This window comes from Equus quagga, chromosome 1 (assembly GCF_021613505.1).
Source record: "Equus quagga isolate Etosha38 chromosome 1, UCLA_HA_Equagga_1.0, whole genome shotgun sequence".
NCBI classification, from domain to species: domain Eukaryota; kingdom Metazoa; phylum Chordata; class Mammalia; order Perissodactyla; family Equidae; genus Equus; species Equus quagga.
Genome location: NC_060267.1, coordinates 12,716,135 through 12,733,462, shown reverse-complemented (window position 1 = coordinate 12,733,462; position 17,328 = coordinate 12,716,135). Strand labels below are relative to the sequence as shown.

General features: G+C 37.5%; 1 protein-coding gene across 1 annotated transcript; it reads right to left on the bottom strand.

Annotated features, from left to right (window-relative positions):
- Positions 1–13,406: 13,406 nt before the first annotated feature.
- On the bottom strand, positions 13,407–16,338 carry LOC124250449 (olfactory receptor 6C1-like). Its single transcript, XM_046682308.1, has 2 exons — positions 15,572–16,338; positions 13,407–13,590 (listed from the first exon to the last, which is right to left on the bottom strand). The coding sequence occupies exons 1-2, from the start codon at positions 16,336–16,338 to the stop codon at positions 13,407–13,409; spliced, it is 951 nt and encodes a 316-aa protein (XP_046538264.1).
- Between the last annotated feature and the right edge of the window lie 990 nt (positions 16,339–17,328).

The window sequence follows — 17,328 nt, the reverse complement described above, 5'->3', positions numbered from 1 at the left end:
AACTATTAAAAGAACATTAAAAACATGTAAATTAGTAAATGAAAAGTTAAATTTTAAAACATTTAAATTAGTAAGTAAAATTTTTGCAATTAAAAATAAGTAAGTTAGTAAATAAAACTATGTAACCTAAAAATTTGGAAGTAAAAGTTATAGAGAAAATATTACCAATGAAATTTCTGTATCTGCTTCATTCTTTGTACTTACCATTTTACTCTGTATCTAAATTGCAGACTGAAAACCTGAACAATTTGGAGATCAGTGTGGCCTAAAAGAGATGAGGAGTGAGTGTTTGGTAAGTTTCAACACATACTGAATCACAGAACAGTGTATACATAGTATATAGTACACAGTATACACATAGTACACAGTATATACATATTGTGGGAAATAACTTTACCAGCTAGAGCGCAAGGCTTCTATGCAGTTCCTTTGGACTTAGTCTCACTGATTCCACTCATTGCTACAGTTACTTAGATCAGCACCTTTTTCCCCTACTCTGCTAACTAAGGCTGTTTCACGTATTTGTAATCCAGTTAAATTCTTTGGCGTTCCATTTTAACATCCTGGATTTTATTTTTTTAATTAGAATTATTACTTGTGTTGCAAAATTTTATTGGTTTTGATGACTGTAGAGTGATATATACATCTTTACAGTATCATATACAGCAGTTTTGCTACCTAAAAAAAATCAGCTGTGCTTCAACTAAGCAAGCTTCCCTCTCCCAAAGTCTTAGCAACCAATGATCTGTTTTATTTCTCTATAAATTTTCCTCTTCCAGAATGTCATTTACATGGAATCACACAGTACATAACATTTTAGTCTGTCTTCTTTCACTTAGCCATGTACATTTTAAAATTCATCGATGTCTTTACACAGCTTGATATCTTATTCTTTTTATCTCTGGAGAGTATCCTATATGGATGTATCATGTATGTTTAACCATTCATCTTTTGAATAACATGTTAATTACTTCCATTTTTTCACAATTATATATAAAGTGTCTATAAAATTTGCATACAAGTGTTATGTGATCTCTGCATTTTTGACGTTCATTATTTTCCTTCTCCCTGAAAAACTTTTTTAAAACATTTCTTGCAAACGTTTTAGGTGCTAGGGGTAAATTTTTAATTCTATTTCTTTGGTTTTCTTTATTTCCCATTCACTTCTGGAGGATATAGAATTCTTTGTTGGTGGGTTTTATTTTTTTTTTTAAGATTTTATTTTTTTTTCTTTTTCTCCCCAAAGCCCCCCAGTACATAGTTGTATATTCTTCGTTGTGGGTCCTTCTAGTTGTGGCATGTGGGATGCTGCCTCAGCGTGGTTTGACGAGCAGTGCAATGTCTGCGCCCAGGATTCGAACCAACAAAACACTGGTCCGCCTGCAGCAGAGCACGTGAACTTAACCACTCAGCCACGGGGCTATCCCCTGTTGGTGGGTTTCTTTTTCTTTCAGTACTTTAAATATGTCACCTCATTCTCCTTTTGTTTGCGTGATTTCTGATGAGAAGTCAGAAAGTTCCTCTACAGGACAAGCGTTAACTTCCCCTGACTCTTCAAGATTTTCTCTTTATCTTCAGTTTTCTGCAGTTTGAATATGTTATGCCTACCTGTAGGGTCTTGTTTGTTTATTTTCTCTGTATGCTGTGTGGTGTTTTCTGAGCATCTTAGATCTGTGGTTTGTTGTCTGTCATTAATTTCAAAATTTCTCAACCACTATTACGTTAAATATTTCTTTGGTTCTATTTTCTCTCTTCTTTCACTGGTCTTCTAACTACATGCATGTTTTACTTTGTAAGTCAACAGGCAGTTGTTGGATCTTCCTTTATCTTTTTTTTTAATCTTTGCATTTCAGTGTTTTAATTTGGAAAGTTGTTGTTTACCTACCTACAAGTGCACTGATTCTTTCATCAGCCATGTCCAGCGGACTGAGGATGGGCCCATCAATGGCATTCTTTACGTCTATAGGATGATGTTTTATTTCTCGCATTACCTTTGACTCTTAGAGTTTCCATCTCTCTGCTTAAATGACCTATATGTTTTTGAATACTGCATGTCTTTCCATTTAGAGATCTTAATATAACAACCATAGTTATCTCAAATTCTTTACCTGATAATGTCAACTTCTGTGTCCTTTCTGAGTCTGGTTTTGATTATTGCTTTCTCTCTCCAGACTGCTTTTCCTTGCTTGAGTCTTGCTTGTAGTTTTTGTTGAAAGCTGGACATACTGTGTCATGTAAAAGGAATGGAGGTAAATGGGCCTTTAGTATGCGGATTTATGTTAATTTCTCGAGAATTGGGCCATGTTTAATGTTTTCTGTAGCTATAGGTGCCAGAAGGTTCTATTTCCTCTAGTATCTACATTTTTCTCTCCCTTTTTGACTTTGTGTTTTCTTAAGAATTCTTCCTCTGGAAGCCTGCCTCTTACAGCTCTTTCAATGGTAATCGATGTTACTACAGTGGATCCCTGTTGGTGTGGTGGTAACATGGGGGGCGGTCAGAGCATTCTATAATCTTCCAATTAAATCTCAATCTATTAGTGACCTTTGTCCCAGGGTTGTGATATTCACAAGTGTTTCTCCAGTCATATATCTTTTTTCTTCTCTGGCCTCTACTCTCTTCCCTGGCTGCAGCATTCCCAATCTATTTCCTTAAAGGCATGATACGTGTTGATTGTTTATTTCCTACTCTTAGGTGAGACAGGAAGGTTAACAGGAGATAGAGCAGGAAGATGCCCTCCATTCAGATGATTTAGGCACAGACAAATTCTTTACCCTGGAAAGTGGGCCTCTGCTATAGAGAAGGCTCCAGGCGTATTTCACAGTGATTACTCTTCCTTTCCCTTGCTAGTGTCACAAGGGCTATTTCTCAAATATTCACCATCAGAACCTGGTGGTGTTCTTTGAAGTAAAGGTCATAAAAATGTTGAGACTTCCTTAAGATTGTGGCCCCCAGGAGTTTTTCACACTCATTCTCATGCAACTCAGGCTCCAGAAATTCATCAAAATTAGCACTTAAGTGTTTCTACCAATTTATGGCTCTAGGGCCTGCTGTTCCAAGTAAGCATATCTTAAATCTGACACTCTGGATGCAACTCTGCCCAGATTTCAGGGTGGCAGTTTCTCCCTGCATCCTTAGTTCTCTAAAGGGTCTGAGAAAAGTCATTAGTTTTCACTTGTCCAGCTTTTTCTTGTCATAAAGTTGGAAGTGACAACTTCCAAGTACTTCACATGTTGGATTTAAAACTGGAAGTCACTGGCACATTTACTTTTCATTACAAGCATCCAGATGTCTGCGTGGGGATAATCAAACAAACTTCCAATATAGCATTACACTCAAAGCCAAGTTTGAGGCATCCTTGACCCTTCCTCCTTCCACCTAGATGTGTAAAGCGACCAAAAGCACTCTCAGGTGGCTAGTTTCAAACCTACTTCCTGGTCCTCAGCCTCATTAACTGGTGTGACAGCAGAGAACCCTTAGTCCTCACTCAAGGTTTGGGCAAGAGCATCCACAACTGAATATGAGGAGTCTCATCCCTAATCTTGCCCATGGAGTGCACTGTGCCTTCCTCTTCTAGAAAGCCATTATGACTTCCAGAAATTCGTCTTCTTCAACAAAACTGTTCAAGAACTGGGAGGGCTATTGTAAGTCAGTCAGCCACAGTTTCATAGATTCTAGCAGAAAACACAAGACCCCTGAGTCAGAGACAATAAACATTATGGCATAGGCGGTTGTATGAGTTTCATGTTTGCTCAGCTCCACTTGCCTCCTAATCCCCAGGATGGGCAATCTCAAGAGGGCCCGGATGGATGCTGCATACACAATCAGTCTGTGTCACAGCTGAGGTACCCCAAGCTTAGGACACTGACAAAATTTTAAAGAGGCTACTAGCAAATCTGTCCAACCTTGTCATGTTGGGAGACATTATTTTAATACTGGTCAGAAAAAAAATGAGCACATCTGCCTTCTGTGCTCACATTATCTCTATCTTTCAAGCCTGAATGATATAAAAACATCTTTGTAAAAATAATCAAAACAAGATATGTAGAAATATCCTGGAGAATGACACTCAACAGTCACAACTACACAGATGGTTACATGAAATAGACCCTTAAGGAGGGGATTTGGGGATTAGTTATCTGATCTTCAGGTATCTAAAGACAATGCTATGACCTTAACAAGATGGGATATTGGAAGTCCATGTCTTCAAGTATTGACAGAGTTGCTTAGAAAATCACTTGGAAAGAAGCTTGCAATAAAGGCTGACCATTCTCAACTGAATGAAGGGGATACAGAGAAATATGGTAAGCATGTGAAATACCAGCACTACAAGTGCTATAAGGCCTGAAGTCTATTTCTCACCACACTGAGGATCTAAATAAAGACAATGACAAGCTTGTGACTTTAAATTCTTAGCTTGAGTTATACTCAGCAAACCATGGCATTCCCATTACTGCCCTACATACATTTATCTCCTATAGCCTTGTGTCAGTTGTTGCTGAAAACAAAAGCAGTCTCTGATCTTACAGTTTATTAAATAGCAATGTAGTTGGATTACATTAATGTCCATCAAATGCCACATTTGAATCTTATTTTGTCAGTGAACATGTTAACGCTGATCTTCTCTCTTGCCATTCATTTCTCGTTAGTTAATTTATTCCTTTCCAGGCAGTGGTTTCAATGATGAGAATGCAGAAATGTGTAAGAGGTAGGCTCCTCTTGTGGAACTTAGAGTCCAATGCAGGAAACATATATACTCAATTACATGTGTTATGATAAGCACCAGCAAGAGTTGACTACAAACAATAGGAAAGTTTGAGTATGGAGTGACCAACACTGCCTTGTCCATGAGAGTCTTCCATAGGAGACTCCATGTGAATTAACCTGAACTGATAATTGATGTTTTGCATAATAGCTGAGAAGATTTGGGCAAGGAGCATGCATCCTATATATGTGAGAGCTTATGATTTGTGCAATACACTTTGTTATTCAGTGTGATTGAGGCACATAGACTCCTAATTGGAAGAGAGAAGAAATGAAATAGGAAAGGTCAATTATGAAAATACTTGAGGAGTTTGAATATTATTTTGTAAGCAATACAAAGCTATCAAGAACTTCTTAGCAGGAAAGCACCATGATGAATTTCATATTTTAGAAATATTCAAACAGCAATGTGGAGGATGAGTTGGAGATCAGAGGCTGGAAGGGAATTGAAGAGATAATTGATGCACCTTGAGTCTAGCTTTCCTTAACACTCATTCAATATGTACTAATGAAACACAAACTGTTAGTAATTTTGTTAGCTTCAAGTTTCAGAGGGAAAAAACCATCCGAGTACCAGAAACAGGAGCACAAAAGGGATTTTAATAATGTTTTAAAAGTCTAGCAACTTAAGAATCATATGTTCATATAATGCAACCTTATCTCTGCTATTTACAAAAGTAAACATTTAGTCATGAACTCATAATTTATTACAAATTAAGTGGAAAAGTACTTCTATTAATCATATCTCATCATACCTTAGGCCTGCAAATTCTTTCCTTTTGCATTTTCCATTATCCACTTACATACAGCCTAGAAATGGAAGGCAAAACAGGACCTATGCAGTGTGAGTGGTTAAACCTAGTAAATATATTTCTAAATTTCACAAAATTATCCATAATTATTTTTGGAGATGAAGGGAAAGGGAGGAAGTTGCAGTCTTTGATCTATATTAAATTATTTATGAATTTGCCTACATATTGGGCTTTAATAACTGCTAAAGAGGCTTTACATTCATATTTAGAGAGTAGGTTTAGAGAAGGGGCGGAGCAAAATGGGGGGGTGAGCTGACCTGGGATTCTCTCCCCTCCAAAATACAACAAAGGATTGGAAAAACTGAATTTCAGAGAATAAATCTAATGCCAACATGTTAGAGACCTAGAATACCAAGAAGGTGGAGATCATAAACCTTGCTGACGGCCTCAGAGGTGCCGGAACAGGTAGGAGAGAACATCGCTGCCTCCCCTAGAGTCTGCAATCGCTGCGGCGCGGGTCGGGAAGGAGCGGAGGAGGGGCCACGCCACCAGGGGATCATCCAGGACTCCTGTTGCTGGTTCAGTGGAAAGCCACTGATGGGGGAAAGCTTCCGTGCATGGGGACCCCATAAACCCAGGGCCTCAGGAGACCAGAGAACAGAACTGATCTGAATCCAGATTGGTGCGCAAGAATAGCAGCCCCTCCCTCCTGGCAAAGCCACTGGGTGCTGCCATCTTGCCCAAAGACGGAGAGCTCAGAAGACGTGGCTCTCGTCCCCCATCTAGTGGCGACAGGCTGTAACTGCAAGCGAATTCTACCACCTGCGAAAAAACCGCTCCTCTACCATCCAGCAATTTATAAAAGCCCCAGACCAGAAGGAAAACAATAAAAACATAGAATTAAGTCCTGAGGACTTGGAATTAGGTAAACTAAGTGATAATGAATTCAGAGCAGCTATAATCAAAAAACTCAGTGAGGTGGAGAGAAAGATAGAGAAACAAGCCAATGAGTTCTGGAGTTACTTCACAAAAGAGATTGAAATTATAAAGAAGAATCAAACAGAATTACTAGAGATAAAAACACAATGGACCAGATAAAACAGAATACGGATTCCCTGAATGCCTGTGTAGACACCATAGAAGAGCAAATTAACATAATTGAAGATAGACAGGCTGAATGGCTCCAGACAGAGGAAGAAAGAGAATTAAGAATTTTAAAAAATGAGGAAAACCTCCGAGAGGTAGTGGATTCAATGAGGAGTAAGAACTTAAGGATCATAGGAATTCCCAAGAACGTGGAAAAGGAAAATGGAGCAGAAAGTGTGCTTACCAAAATTATTGAAGAGAACTTCCCAAATCTAGGGATTGACGGAGAAATGTGTGTAGAGGAAGCTTTCAGATCGCCTAAATTTGTCAATGTAAAAAGACCTACTGCAAGGCACATAGTAGTACAATTGGCAAGAAGGAAAGATAAAGAAAGAATACTCAGGGAAGTAAGAAAAAAGAAGAGAATAACCTATAAAGGAGCCCCTGTCAGACTTTCAGCAGATTTCTCTACAGAAACCTTACAAGCTAGGAGAGAATGGAGTGACATATTCAAAGCTTTAAAAGATAAAAATCTTCAGCCAAGAATACTCTATCCAGCAAGAATTTCCTTCAGATATGAGGGAGAAATTAAATCTTTTCCAGAGAAACAAAAGTTAATGGAATTTGTAACTAAAAGCCCTCCACTACAAGAAATCCTCAAGAAGGCTCTTGTACCTGAAAAAAGAAAAAAGGGAGAAAGGGGTCACAATCCACAGACTAGGGAGACCGATGGATAGAACCAGAACAGGATAGCAAATATTCAACTATAGCATTAGAGTAAAGGTAAGGAAACTACCAAGACAAGGACGATCTTAGCACTCTAACCTCAAATTCATAACACAAGTTGGAATAAGAAATGAAAATAATTATTTAGGAGGGGAAGAGCAAAGGGTCTAAATCAGTATTGGTCAAGCAGGTAAGAGACCACCAGAGAATAGACTATATTATACACGAGATTCTAAATACAAACTTCAGGGCAGACATTAAAATAAAATACAGAACAGAGTCACAAATCATAAATAAGGAAAAATCTAAGAAACCCAGCATAAGACACTGTAGTATTAAATGGGTAGGCTAAAGAACACAGGAAGAGAAACACAGGAAAACAAGATAATGAGTGACAGATTGACAGCATTAAGTCCACATGCATCAATAATCACTCTCAATGTAAACGGATTGAACTCTCCAATAAAAAGACACAGAGTGGCAAAATGGATTAAAGAACAAGATCCAACAATTTGTTGCCTCCCAGAAACACACCTCAGCCCCAAGGACAAACACAGGCTCAGGGTGAAGGGGTGGAGGACAATACTTCAAGCAAGAAAAAAAACGCAGGTGTTGCAATTCTTGTATCAGACAAAGTGGATTTCAAAATAAGACAGGTAAAGAGAGACACAGAGGGACAATATATAATGATCAAAGGGACACTTCATCGAGAAGAAATAATGCTTATCAATATCTATGCACCCAACATAGGAGCACCAAGATTCATAAAGCAACTATTAACAGACCTAAAGGAAGATGTTAACAACAACACAATAATAGTAGGGGACCTCAACACCCCACTCACATCAATGGACAGATCATCCAGACAGAAAATCAACAAGGAAATAGTGGAGCTAAATGAAAAACTAAAACAATTGGACTTAATAGACATATATAGATCACTTCACCCTAAAAGAGCTGAATACACATTCTTCTCAAGTGCACATGGAACATTCTCAAGGACCGTATGTTGGGAAACAAGGCAAGCCTCTACAAATTTAAAAAAATTGAAATAATAACAAGCATCTTCTCCAATCATAATGCTATAAGGCTAGAAATTAATTACAAGAAAAAAGCTGAGAAAAGCACAAAGATGTGGAGACTAAACAACACACTACTGAACAAGCAATGGATCATTGAAGAAATTAAAGAAGAAATCAAAAAATACCTGGAAATAAATGAAAATGATAGCATGGCATACCAACTCATAAGGGATACAGCAAAAGCTGTATTAAGAGGAAAATTCATCGCAATACAGGCACATCTTAACAAACAAGAAAAATCCCAAATAAGCAATCTTAAAGTACACCTAACTGAACTAGAGAAACAAGAATAAATAAAGCCCAAAGTCAGCAGAAGGAGAGAAATAATAAAAATCAGAGCAGAAATAAATACTATTGAAACGAAAAAGGCAGTAGAAATGAATCAATGAAACAAAGAGCTGGTTTTTTGAGAAGATAAATAAAATTGACAAACCACTAGCCAGACTTACAAAGAAAAAAAGGGAGAAAGCTCAAATAAACAAAATCAGAAATGAAAGAGGAGAAATAACAACAGACTCTGCAGAAATACAATGGATTATAAGAGAATACTACAAAAAACTATATGCCAACAGAATGGATAACCTAGAGGAAATGGATAAATCCTTGGACTCCTACAATCTCCCAAAGCTCATTCAAGAAGAGGCAAACAATTTGAAGAGACCAATCGCAAAGAAAGAGATTGAAACAGCAATCAAAAACATCCCAAAGAATAAAACCCCAGGACCAGATGGCTTTCCTGGGGAATTCTACCGAACTTTCAGAGAGGATTTAATACCTATCCTTTTCAAGCTATTCCAAAAAATTAGGGAAGATGGAACACTTCCTAACACATTCTGTGAGGCCAACATCACGCTGATACCAAAACCTGACAAGGACACCACGAAAAAAGAGAACTACAGGCCAATATCACTGATGAACATAGATGCAAAAATTCTAAACAAAATTTTGGCAACCAGAATTCAGCAATTCATCAAAAGGATTATACATCATGATCAGGTGGGATTCATACCAGGGACACAGGGATGGTTCAACATCCGCAAATCAATCAATGTGATACACCACATCAACAAACTGAGGAATAAAAACTACATGATCATCTCAATAGATGCAGAGAAGGCATTTGACAAGATCCAACAGCCATTTATGATAAAAACTCTGAACAAAATGGGCATAGAAGGAAACTACCTTAACGTAATAAAGGCCATATATGACAAACCCATAGCCAACATCATACTCAATGGGCAAAAACTGAACGCCATCCCCCTGAAAAGAGGAATGAGACAAGGATGCCCTCTATCACCACTCTTATTCAACATAGTACTAGAGGTCCTGGCCAGAGCAATCAGGCAAGAAAAAGGAATAAAAGGAATCCAAATAGGGAGGGAATGAGTGAAACTCTCGCTGTTTGCAGACGACATGATCTTATATATAGAAAACCCCAAAGAATCCATTGGAAAACTCTTAGAAGTAATCAACAACTACAGCAAAGTTCCAGGGTACAAAATCAATTTGCATAAATCAGTAGCATTTCTATACTCCAATAACGAACTAACAGAAAAAGAACTCAAGAACACAATACCATTCACAATCGCAACAAAAAGAATAAAATACCTTGGGGTAAATTTAACTAAGGAACTGAAGGACCTATATAATGAAAATTACAAGGTCTTTCTGAGAGAATTGGATGACGACATAAGGAGATGGAAAGACATTCCATGTACATGGATTGGAAGAATAAACATAGTTAAAATGTCCGTTCTACCTAAAGCAATCTACAGATTCAACGCCATCCCAATCAGAATCCCAATGACATTCTTTACAGAATTAGAACAAAGAATCCTAAAATTCATATGGGGCAACAAAAGACCCCAAATTGCTAAAGCCATCCTGAGAAAAAGAACAAAATGGGAGGCATCACAATCCCTGATTTGAAAACGTACTACAAAGCTACAGTAATCAAAACAGCATGGTACTGGAACAAAAACAGGTGCACAGATCAATGGAACAGAATTGAAAGCCCAGAAATAAAACCACACATCTATGGACAGCTTATCTTCAACAAAGGAGCTGAGGGCATACAATGGAGAAAAGAAAGTCTTTTCAACAAACGGTGCTGGGAAAACTGGAAAGCCACATGTAAAAGAATGAAAATTGACCATTCTTTTTCACCATTCACCAAAATAAACTCAAAATGGATCAAAGACCTAAAGGTGAGACCTGAAACCATAAGGCTTCTAGAAGAAAACGTAGGCAGTACACTCTTTGACATCAGTATTAAAAGGATCTTTTCGGACACCATGCCTTCTCAGAGAAGGGAAACAATAGAAAGAATAAACAAATGGGACTTCATCAGACTAAAGAGCTTCTTCAAGGCAAATGGAAACAGGATTGAAACAAAAAAACAACCCACTAACTGGGAAAAAAATATTTGCAAGTCATATATCTTACAAAGGCTTAATATCCATAATATATAAAGAACTCTCACAACTCAACAGCAAAAAATCAAACAACCCAATCAAAAAATGGGCTGGAGACATGAACAGACATTTCTCCAAAGAAGATATATGGATGGCCAATAGGCACATGAAAAGATGCTCATCATCACTGATCATCAAGGAAATGCAAATCAAAACTACACTAAGATATCACCTTACACCCATTAGAATGACAAAAATATCTAAAACTAAGAGTAACAAATGTTGGAGAGGTTGCGGAGAAAAAGGAACCCTCATACACTGCTGGTGGGAATGCAAACTGGTGCAGCCACTATGGAAAACAGTATGGAGATTCCTCAAAAAATTAAAAATAGAACTACCATACGATCCAGCCATCCCACTACTGGGTATTTATCCAAAGAGCTTGAAGTCAGCAATCCCAAAAGTCCTGTGCACCCCAATGTTCATTGCAGCATTATTTACAATAGCCAAGACGTGGAAGCAACCTAAGTGCCTGTCAACAGATGAATGGATAAAGAAGATGTGGTACATATATGCAATGGAATACTACTCAGCTGCAAAACAGAACAAAATCATTCCATTTGCAATAACATGGATGGACCTTGAGGGAATTATGTTAAGTGAAATAAGCCAGCGAGAGAAGGATAATCTGTGTATGACTCCACTCATATGAGGAATTTAAAAATGTGGACTAAGAACAGTTTAGTGGATACCAGGGGAAAGGTGGGGTGGGGGGGGGCACAAATGGTGAAGTGGTGCACCTACAACACGAATGACAAACATTAATGTACAACTGAAATTTCACAAGATTGTAACCTATCATTAACTCAATAAAAAAGTAATTTAAAAAATAGAGTAGGTTTAATAGATAAGCAAAATACTATTTAGAAATGTAAAAGAAATATTCCATATAATTGCATTTGGCAACAACTTGAAACTTAGGCAAGTGTTGAGAAGAGATTCTGAGAAATTCTAGCTCAGGTCAGATGCCAACCATTTTGAGACTACTGTTCTCAAGTGCAGTTTTTATCCTTTAAGTAGAAAATTTCGTGCATATGAACTTAAGTTATCATGCCTTTCAGAAGTTGATCTGTTAAAGAAAGTCAGATATGGAAAGTTAAAGGGTACTTCTTTCATGTGTCAACTTCTTTAAGTATTATGGTTTAAAGGAAACCACTTACACAAACACGATCCGTATTTGAAATGTATTTTTGAACCTTTTCCACTTCTCAATGCCCCACTTAATGTTTATTTAGATATATAGATTTAAAGCATTTCATAAATGTTCAGAAAATTCATATTAAATTGCTTGCTAACCTGGCAGTCTAACAAAGTAATATTTCCTTCTAAATATATTGGAATAATTCACGTAATAATCATCCATAAGCTCACCATTTACATTGTGTGGAAACTAAGTGATAGATAAATATTCATCAAGAAAATTTAGGTTAGTCTTGTTGAGAAAATTTTTTCAGTTGGTCTCATTGTGATATGATCCAATTTCCAACTTGAAGAAAAAGAATCAAATATTTTCCTCCGTCATTATACCTAATTATTAGTGCTCAGATCACTTAGCTTGAAAAATACTCTACTAGACCCCATAAGGCCTTCATTTTATCTATGCCCTTCCTTCAACTCTTTGGAATGCTCTATAAAGATCTCACTTTTTGTTTGCCTCCTAAGTAGCATATGGACAAAGGGATTTTCACTTTATTTTGCCAACAGGTATAAAAAATGCACGACATCAACAAACTGTATTTGGTCATCAGTGAACTGTTTGGTTTTGTTTTGTCATCAGCAATTAATTTAAGATCTAAATATGCTGTAGGTTTTTATGTGTAAATGAGCATGATGATAACTGCCTTATACAGTTTTGAAGATGGGACCTATTTCACAAATCCTGGCCATTGTAAGCAATCAATAAATGTTAGCGATCATTTCTATCTGATTACTACAAGGAGAGTAATGCTTTATACTCTTGGAGTTCCTTTAATCTGTTTCTAAAAGTAAACTATAACTCTAAGCCTGGTTGAAAATTTGAAACTATCAAAATGCGTGATGTAAGAAATGCCATTAAGTTAATTTACTCCAACGTTCTATTAAGCTCAGTAAGAAATCAGAAATCAAATTCTGAATCCCCCAATAATAACCTGTACAAGTGATCAAATCTAGGTAGTGTATTCTTTTATATAAAATGTATGCCAAATTGAATCTCTGAATTCCAGAACAGTGGAAAGAAATATGGAGAAAATGAAGTCCCATTTTTCTTCCTCAGGGAGAATTTGAAGGAAAATCTATAGAAGCACTAAATAAGATGGCAAATGAGTTTGACCATAAACAAGAATTATTTTTTATGTGTGCTTTCAGCATGAGGGAAAAATTGCAATGAGCGTTAGACTTTGAAGCTTAGGTAAGCCACAATGGAAATTATAAGTCAGAAGATAAGTAATATTATTTGAATAAAAATATCAAAGAGCTCTGTGATGCACTCCACACTCTCGTTTCATTTCACTTATAACCTCAGTAATATCAGTAAAGCAGTTCACTTCACTGAGAAAAATTCTATCCTTTTCATCATGTGCTTAAAAGCATCTTTCACTTGTTTCTTTCTCAGTGTATAAATGAAGGGGTTCAACATGGGGGCAACAGAAATACTGAACAGAGCCATCCCTTTATTTATAGACACTCTCTCCTTTGCAGAGGGTTTCACATACATGAAGGTACAGCTGCCATAAGAAGTGGACACAACAGAAAGAAGTTACCTGTCCCAGGGCGGCTGTGGGAAGAAGCAGCAGGAAACCCTTAGCCAACCTCTCTGATCCCTTTCCCGGCAGGGAGGGAGAGCTCACCGTGCCCCTGCGGAGCCAAGGAGCGGCCCTAGCTCAGTCCAGCAAGGAAGCCCAGCCCATGAAGCACAATCCCCACAAGCGCCTGAAAGTACCCCAGGCCTAGCCAAGCACCCATAATACCCCCACAGCGGCCAGCAGACGAGCTGGGGCCAGAAACTCTGCTCCTGCTTCCCCCTAGTGGTAGCAGGTGGACTCTGCGACCTAATACTACCACAAATGCCCGGACAAAACGTTAGTTCATCAAACACCATGAGAAACTGCAGCAGCAATTCAGACGAGAAGGAAAATGACAATTCTCAGAAACCAACCCTGAAGGCACAGAAATTTACAACCTAAATGACAGAGAATTCAAAATAGCTGTCATAGAGAACTGCTTTTTGTGAAGCTTTTATTTGGTATGAATCTTAACCTTAAATAATTTTGTTTAGATATCAATAATTGCTGTTTTCAAACGAGTCCAAAACCCGAGAAATAGACCCATGTATTATTTTTTTTATCTATTGATAGAGAGAAAATGGTTTACCTTCTACTCAATTACAGAAAATGAAATTAATTTTTGCATCTAATATATATTTCTCCACTATTTTTGACTATATCTACGTATGTATGTACGTATGCATGTATGCATGTACCTGTTTATCTATCTATTTTCTATATAAAGAAATACCACAGAACTTAAAAATATGAAGATATGCTTAGCACATAGCCCTAAAAAGTGTATACTGATATTGGGCTATGCTTCCTTACTAATAGAAAAATTCCATGGACATACCCAATTAAAACGAGTAATGAAAATATTTTTTGCTTTTCAAACGAACGCATTTACATTGTCTTTAAATTATGTAGCAACTTTTCACATATTTCCTAGAACATCAGTAACATAAAGAAGGGAATTTCTAAGAAAAATAAATGGACATCAGAGCCAGCCATAGTGGTCTAGTGGTTAAGATTCATTGCTCTCACCACAGAGGCCTGGGTTCATTTCCCAGCCATGGAACCACATTGCACATCTGTCAGTTGTCATACTGTGGCAGCAGCTCAAATAGAGAATTAAAACTAATAAGTAGGGGGCCAGCCCTGGTGGCCTAGTGAGTAAGTTCAGCATGCTCTGCTTCAGTGTCCCAGGTTCAGTTCCCAGGCACAGACCTACACCACACTGTTGGTGACCATGCTGTGCTGGCAACCCACATACTGAAATAAAGAGGAAGATTGGCACAGATGTTAGCTCTGGGCAAATTGTCCTCAGCAAAAAAAGAGAAAAAAGCAAACAACAACTAAGATACACAACCATGCACTGCAATTTAAAAAAAATAAACAAAAATCATAAAATTATATTTTCTGTGTATAGCAAGTGCAATACCTTATCAATATTTATAAAGCCATTCCAACACTTCTAAGGATCTCTTTTTTCCTGATGAAAACTCAAACACATTTTCACTTTCAAAATAATTATTGAAAAGGCTGTAATTTAAAAAATTGTTCAAAGAAGGGTATGTCGCAAAGACGTAAGGAAAGCATTTTAGTGGCATGAGAAATATATTAAACAAATATGCTTGCAAACTGTTAGAAAAAAAAGATAAACAAGAATGACATGGAGGCATGTTGATTCGAAGAGGCTACTCAAGACTCATATTTATGCTTTACATTTCCCTTCACTGTGCCTCTAATTCACGACACTGCATGTTTATACTTGCTTGAGAAGAATAGAGTCTTCCTCGCCATGTCCACGAAGGCTCGCTTGACTTGCTGATTCCTTAGGCTGTAAATAAAGGGGTTCAGCATGGGGGCCACTGAGGTGTTGAGCACAGCAACTCCCTTACTCAGAGATACTCTGTCTTTTGCTGATGGATTAATGTACATGAAAATGCAGCTGCCATAAGAGATGGAGATGACAATCATGTGGGAAGAACACGTGGAAAATGCCTTTGTCCTCTGACTAGTAGAAGGAATTCTCAAAATGGTTCTGATGATATATATGTAAGACAGAATTATTAACGCCAAAGTGAACATTAGAGTAAAAACAGCACAAGAAAAACCCATTGTCTCTAGGAATTTTGTGTCTGAACAAGAAAGGTGTAGTAAGGGGAAATAATCACAAGTATAATGGTCTACAACATTGGACTTACAGTAATCGAGCTGTATGAATAGCATGAGTGATGGGAATATGATTAAGAACGAAGCCAGCCAGGAAGCAAAGACAAGGAGTGTGCAGACTCTCCGATTCATGATGGTCATGTAATGCAGAGGTTTGCAGATGGCAATATAACGGTCATAGGACATGGCAGCCAGAAGGTAAAATTCAGTGACTCCTAAGAGAATGTAAAAAAATATCTGAGCCATACAATCATTAAAAGAAATGGTTTTATCTCCTGAAATAATGGTGCCTAGGAACTTGGGTGTAGTGACAGTTGTGAATGAAACTTCTAATAAGGAGAAATTTCTGAGGAAGAAATACATGGGGGTCTGGAGGTGGGAATCCAGCAGGGTGAGGGTGATGATGGTCAGGTTCCCAGTGATGCTGAGCATGTAGGAGATGAGCAGAAAGACAAGGATCACCACCTGGAGCTGTGGGTCATCTGACAGTCCCAGGAGGATGAACCCTGTTATTTCTGTCTGGTTTCTCATTCTTCAGTCATTTATTTGTTTTTCTCCTGCCAGACCTATGGGAGAAAGCACAAAGAACAAAGTTGAATAGTGGCTTCACACATATCCAAGTGTGGAGCTGGGATTTGACCTAAGTAGTAGGTCAAAGCTTCCAGCTTCAGGGGAAGTTTAAAACAAACTGATATTTACAATGATCCTTTAATTTCCTCTCTTTTACAAGTGAAAACTCTTTGGTTTAGGCAGACTGAAAAAAACTCAATGTCACAAAGCTTGGGGTAGCCAGGCAGGGATTTGTTCCCAGACTTTTCTGACTCCAAATACCACCTGTGAACTTTCAGAGATGTGCCCCCGAGGTTCCTTCCCAATGAGGACCACCTTTGTGCTATTGCTCCAATCCCTATACAACTGTCTCAGTCTATGTACATTAACAGTTTACTTATGTTGAGAATCCTCAAAAATGAGAAAGATTCCTCATGATTTTTTTAAGTGACGGTTCTGTCTTCAGCCATTTATCAAGTTTTGCTCATACTTAGCTTTTCCAACTCACGTGACTACTTCGTTGGAACTTAGAAACACTAAAGTCATTGCCATGAGCAACCTCAGATGTAGAGATAGAGGGGAGAAAGAGGGGAAAATAATTTAAGCTGGAAGGGCTTAAAATTGAGCTTGATTACATCTGAATCCCTGGCAATATTTTATGATGTTTCAGCCTACCAGTGTGTCATTTTTTATGACCTTTATTCCTATGCAAGTTATTTCCCTGTCCATTTTAAATAACTATTATTATTATTACTATATTAAAGAATTTCCCTTAGTTAAAGAGTTAGATAAGGACTCTTATAGAAAGTTGGTTAATAGTTTAATTTCTTTATTCATATGTGTTTTTAAAATAGTAAGTTTTAATTTTTCTTTTTTTAAAATGAAATTTAAATAGTATTTCCATAAGGAAGAATGAGGATACCTATGTCTGAATCCAAGCCATTTACTAAGCCTGAAAAATCACTTAGTGCT

Coding starts and splice junctions, on each gene's coding strand:
- LOC124250449 (XM_046682308.1), bottom strand. CDS start 16,338: ATGAGAAACCAGACAGAAATAACAGGGTTCATCCTCCTGGGACTGTCA. Junction 13,591..15,571: donor TATGGCAGCTGCATTTTCAT/GTACATTAATCC, acceptor TTCTTATGGCAG/CTGTACCTTCATGTATGTGA.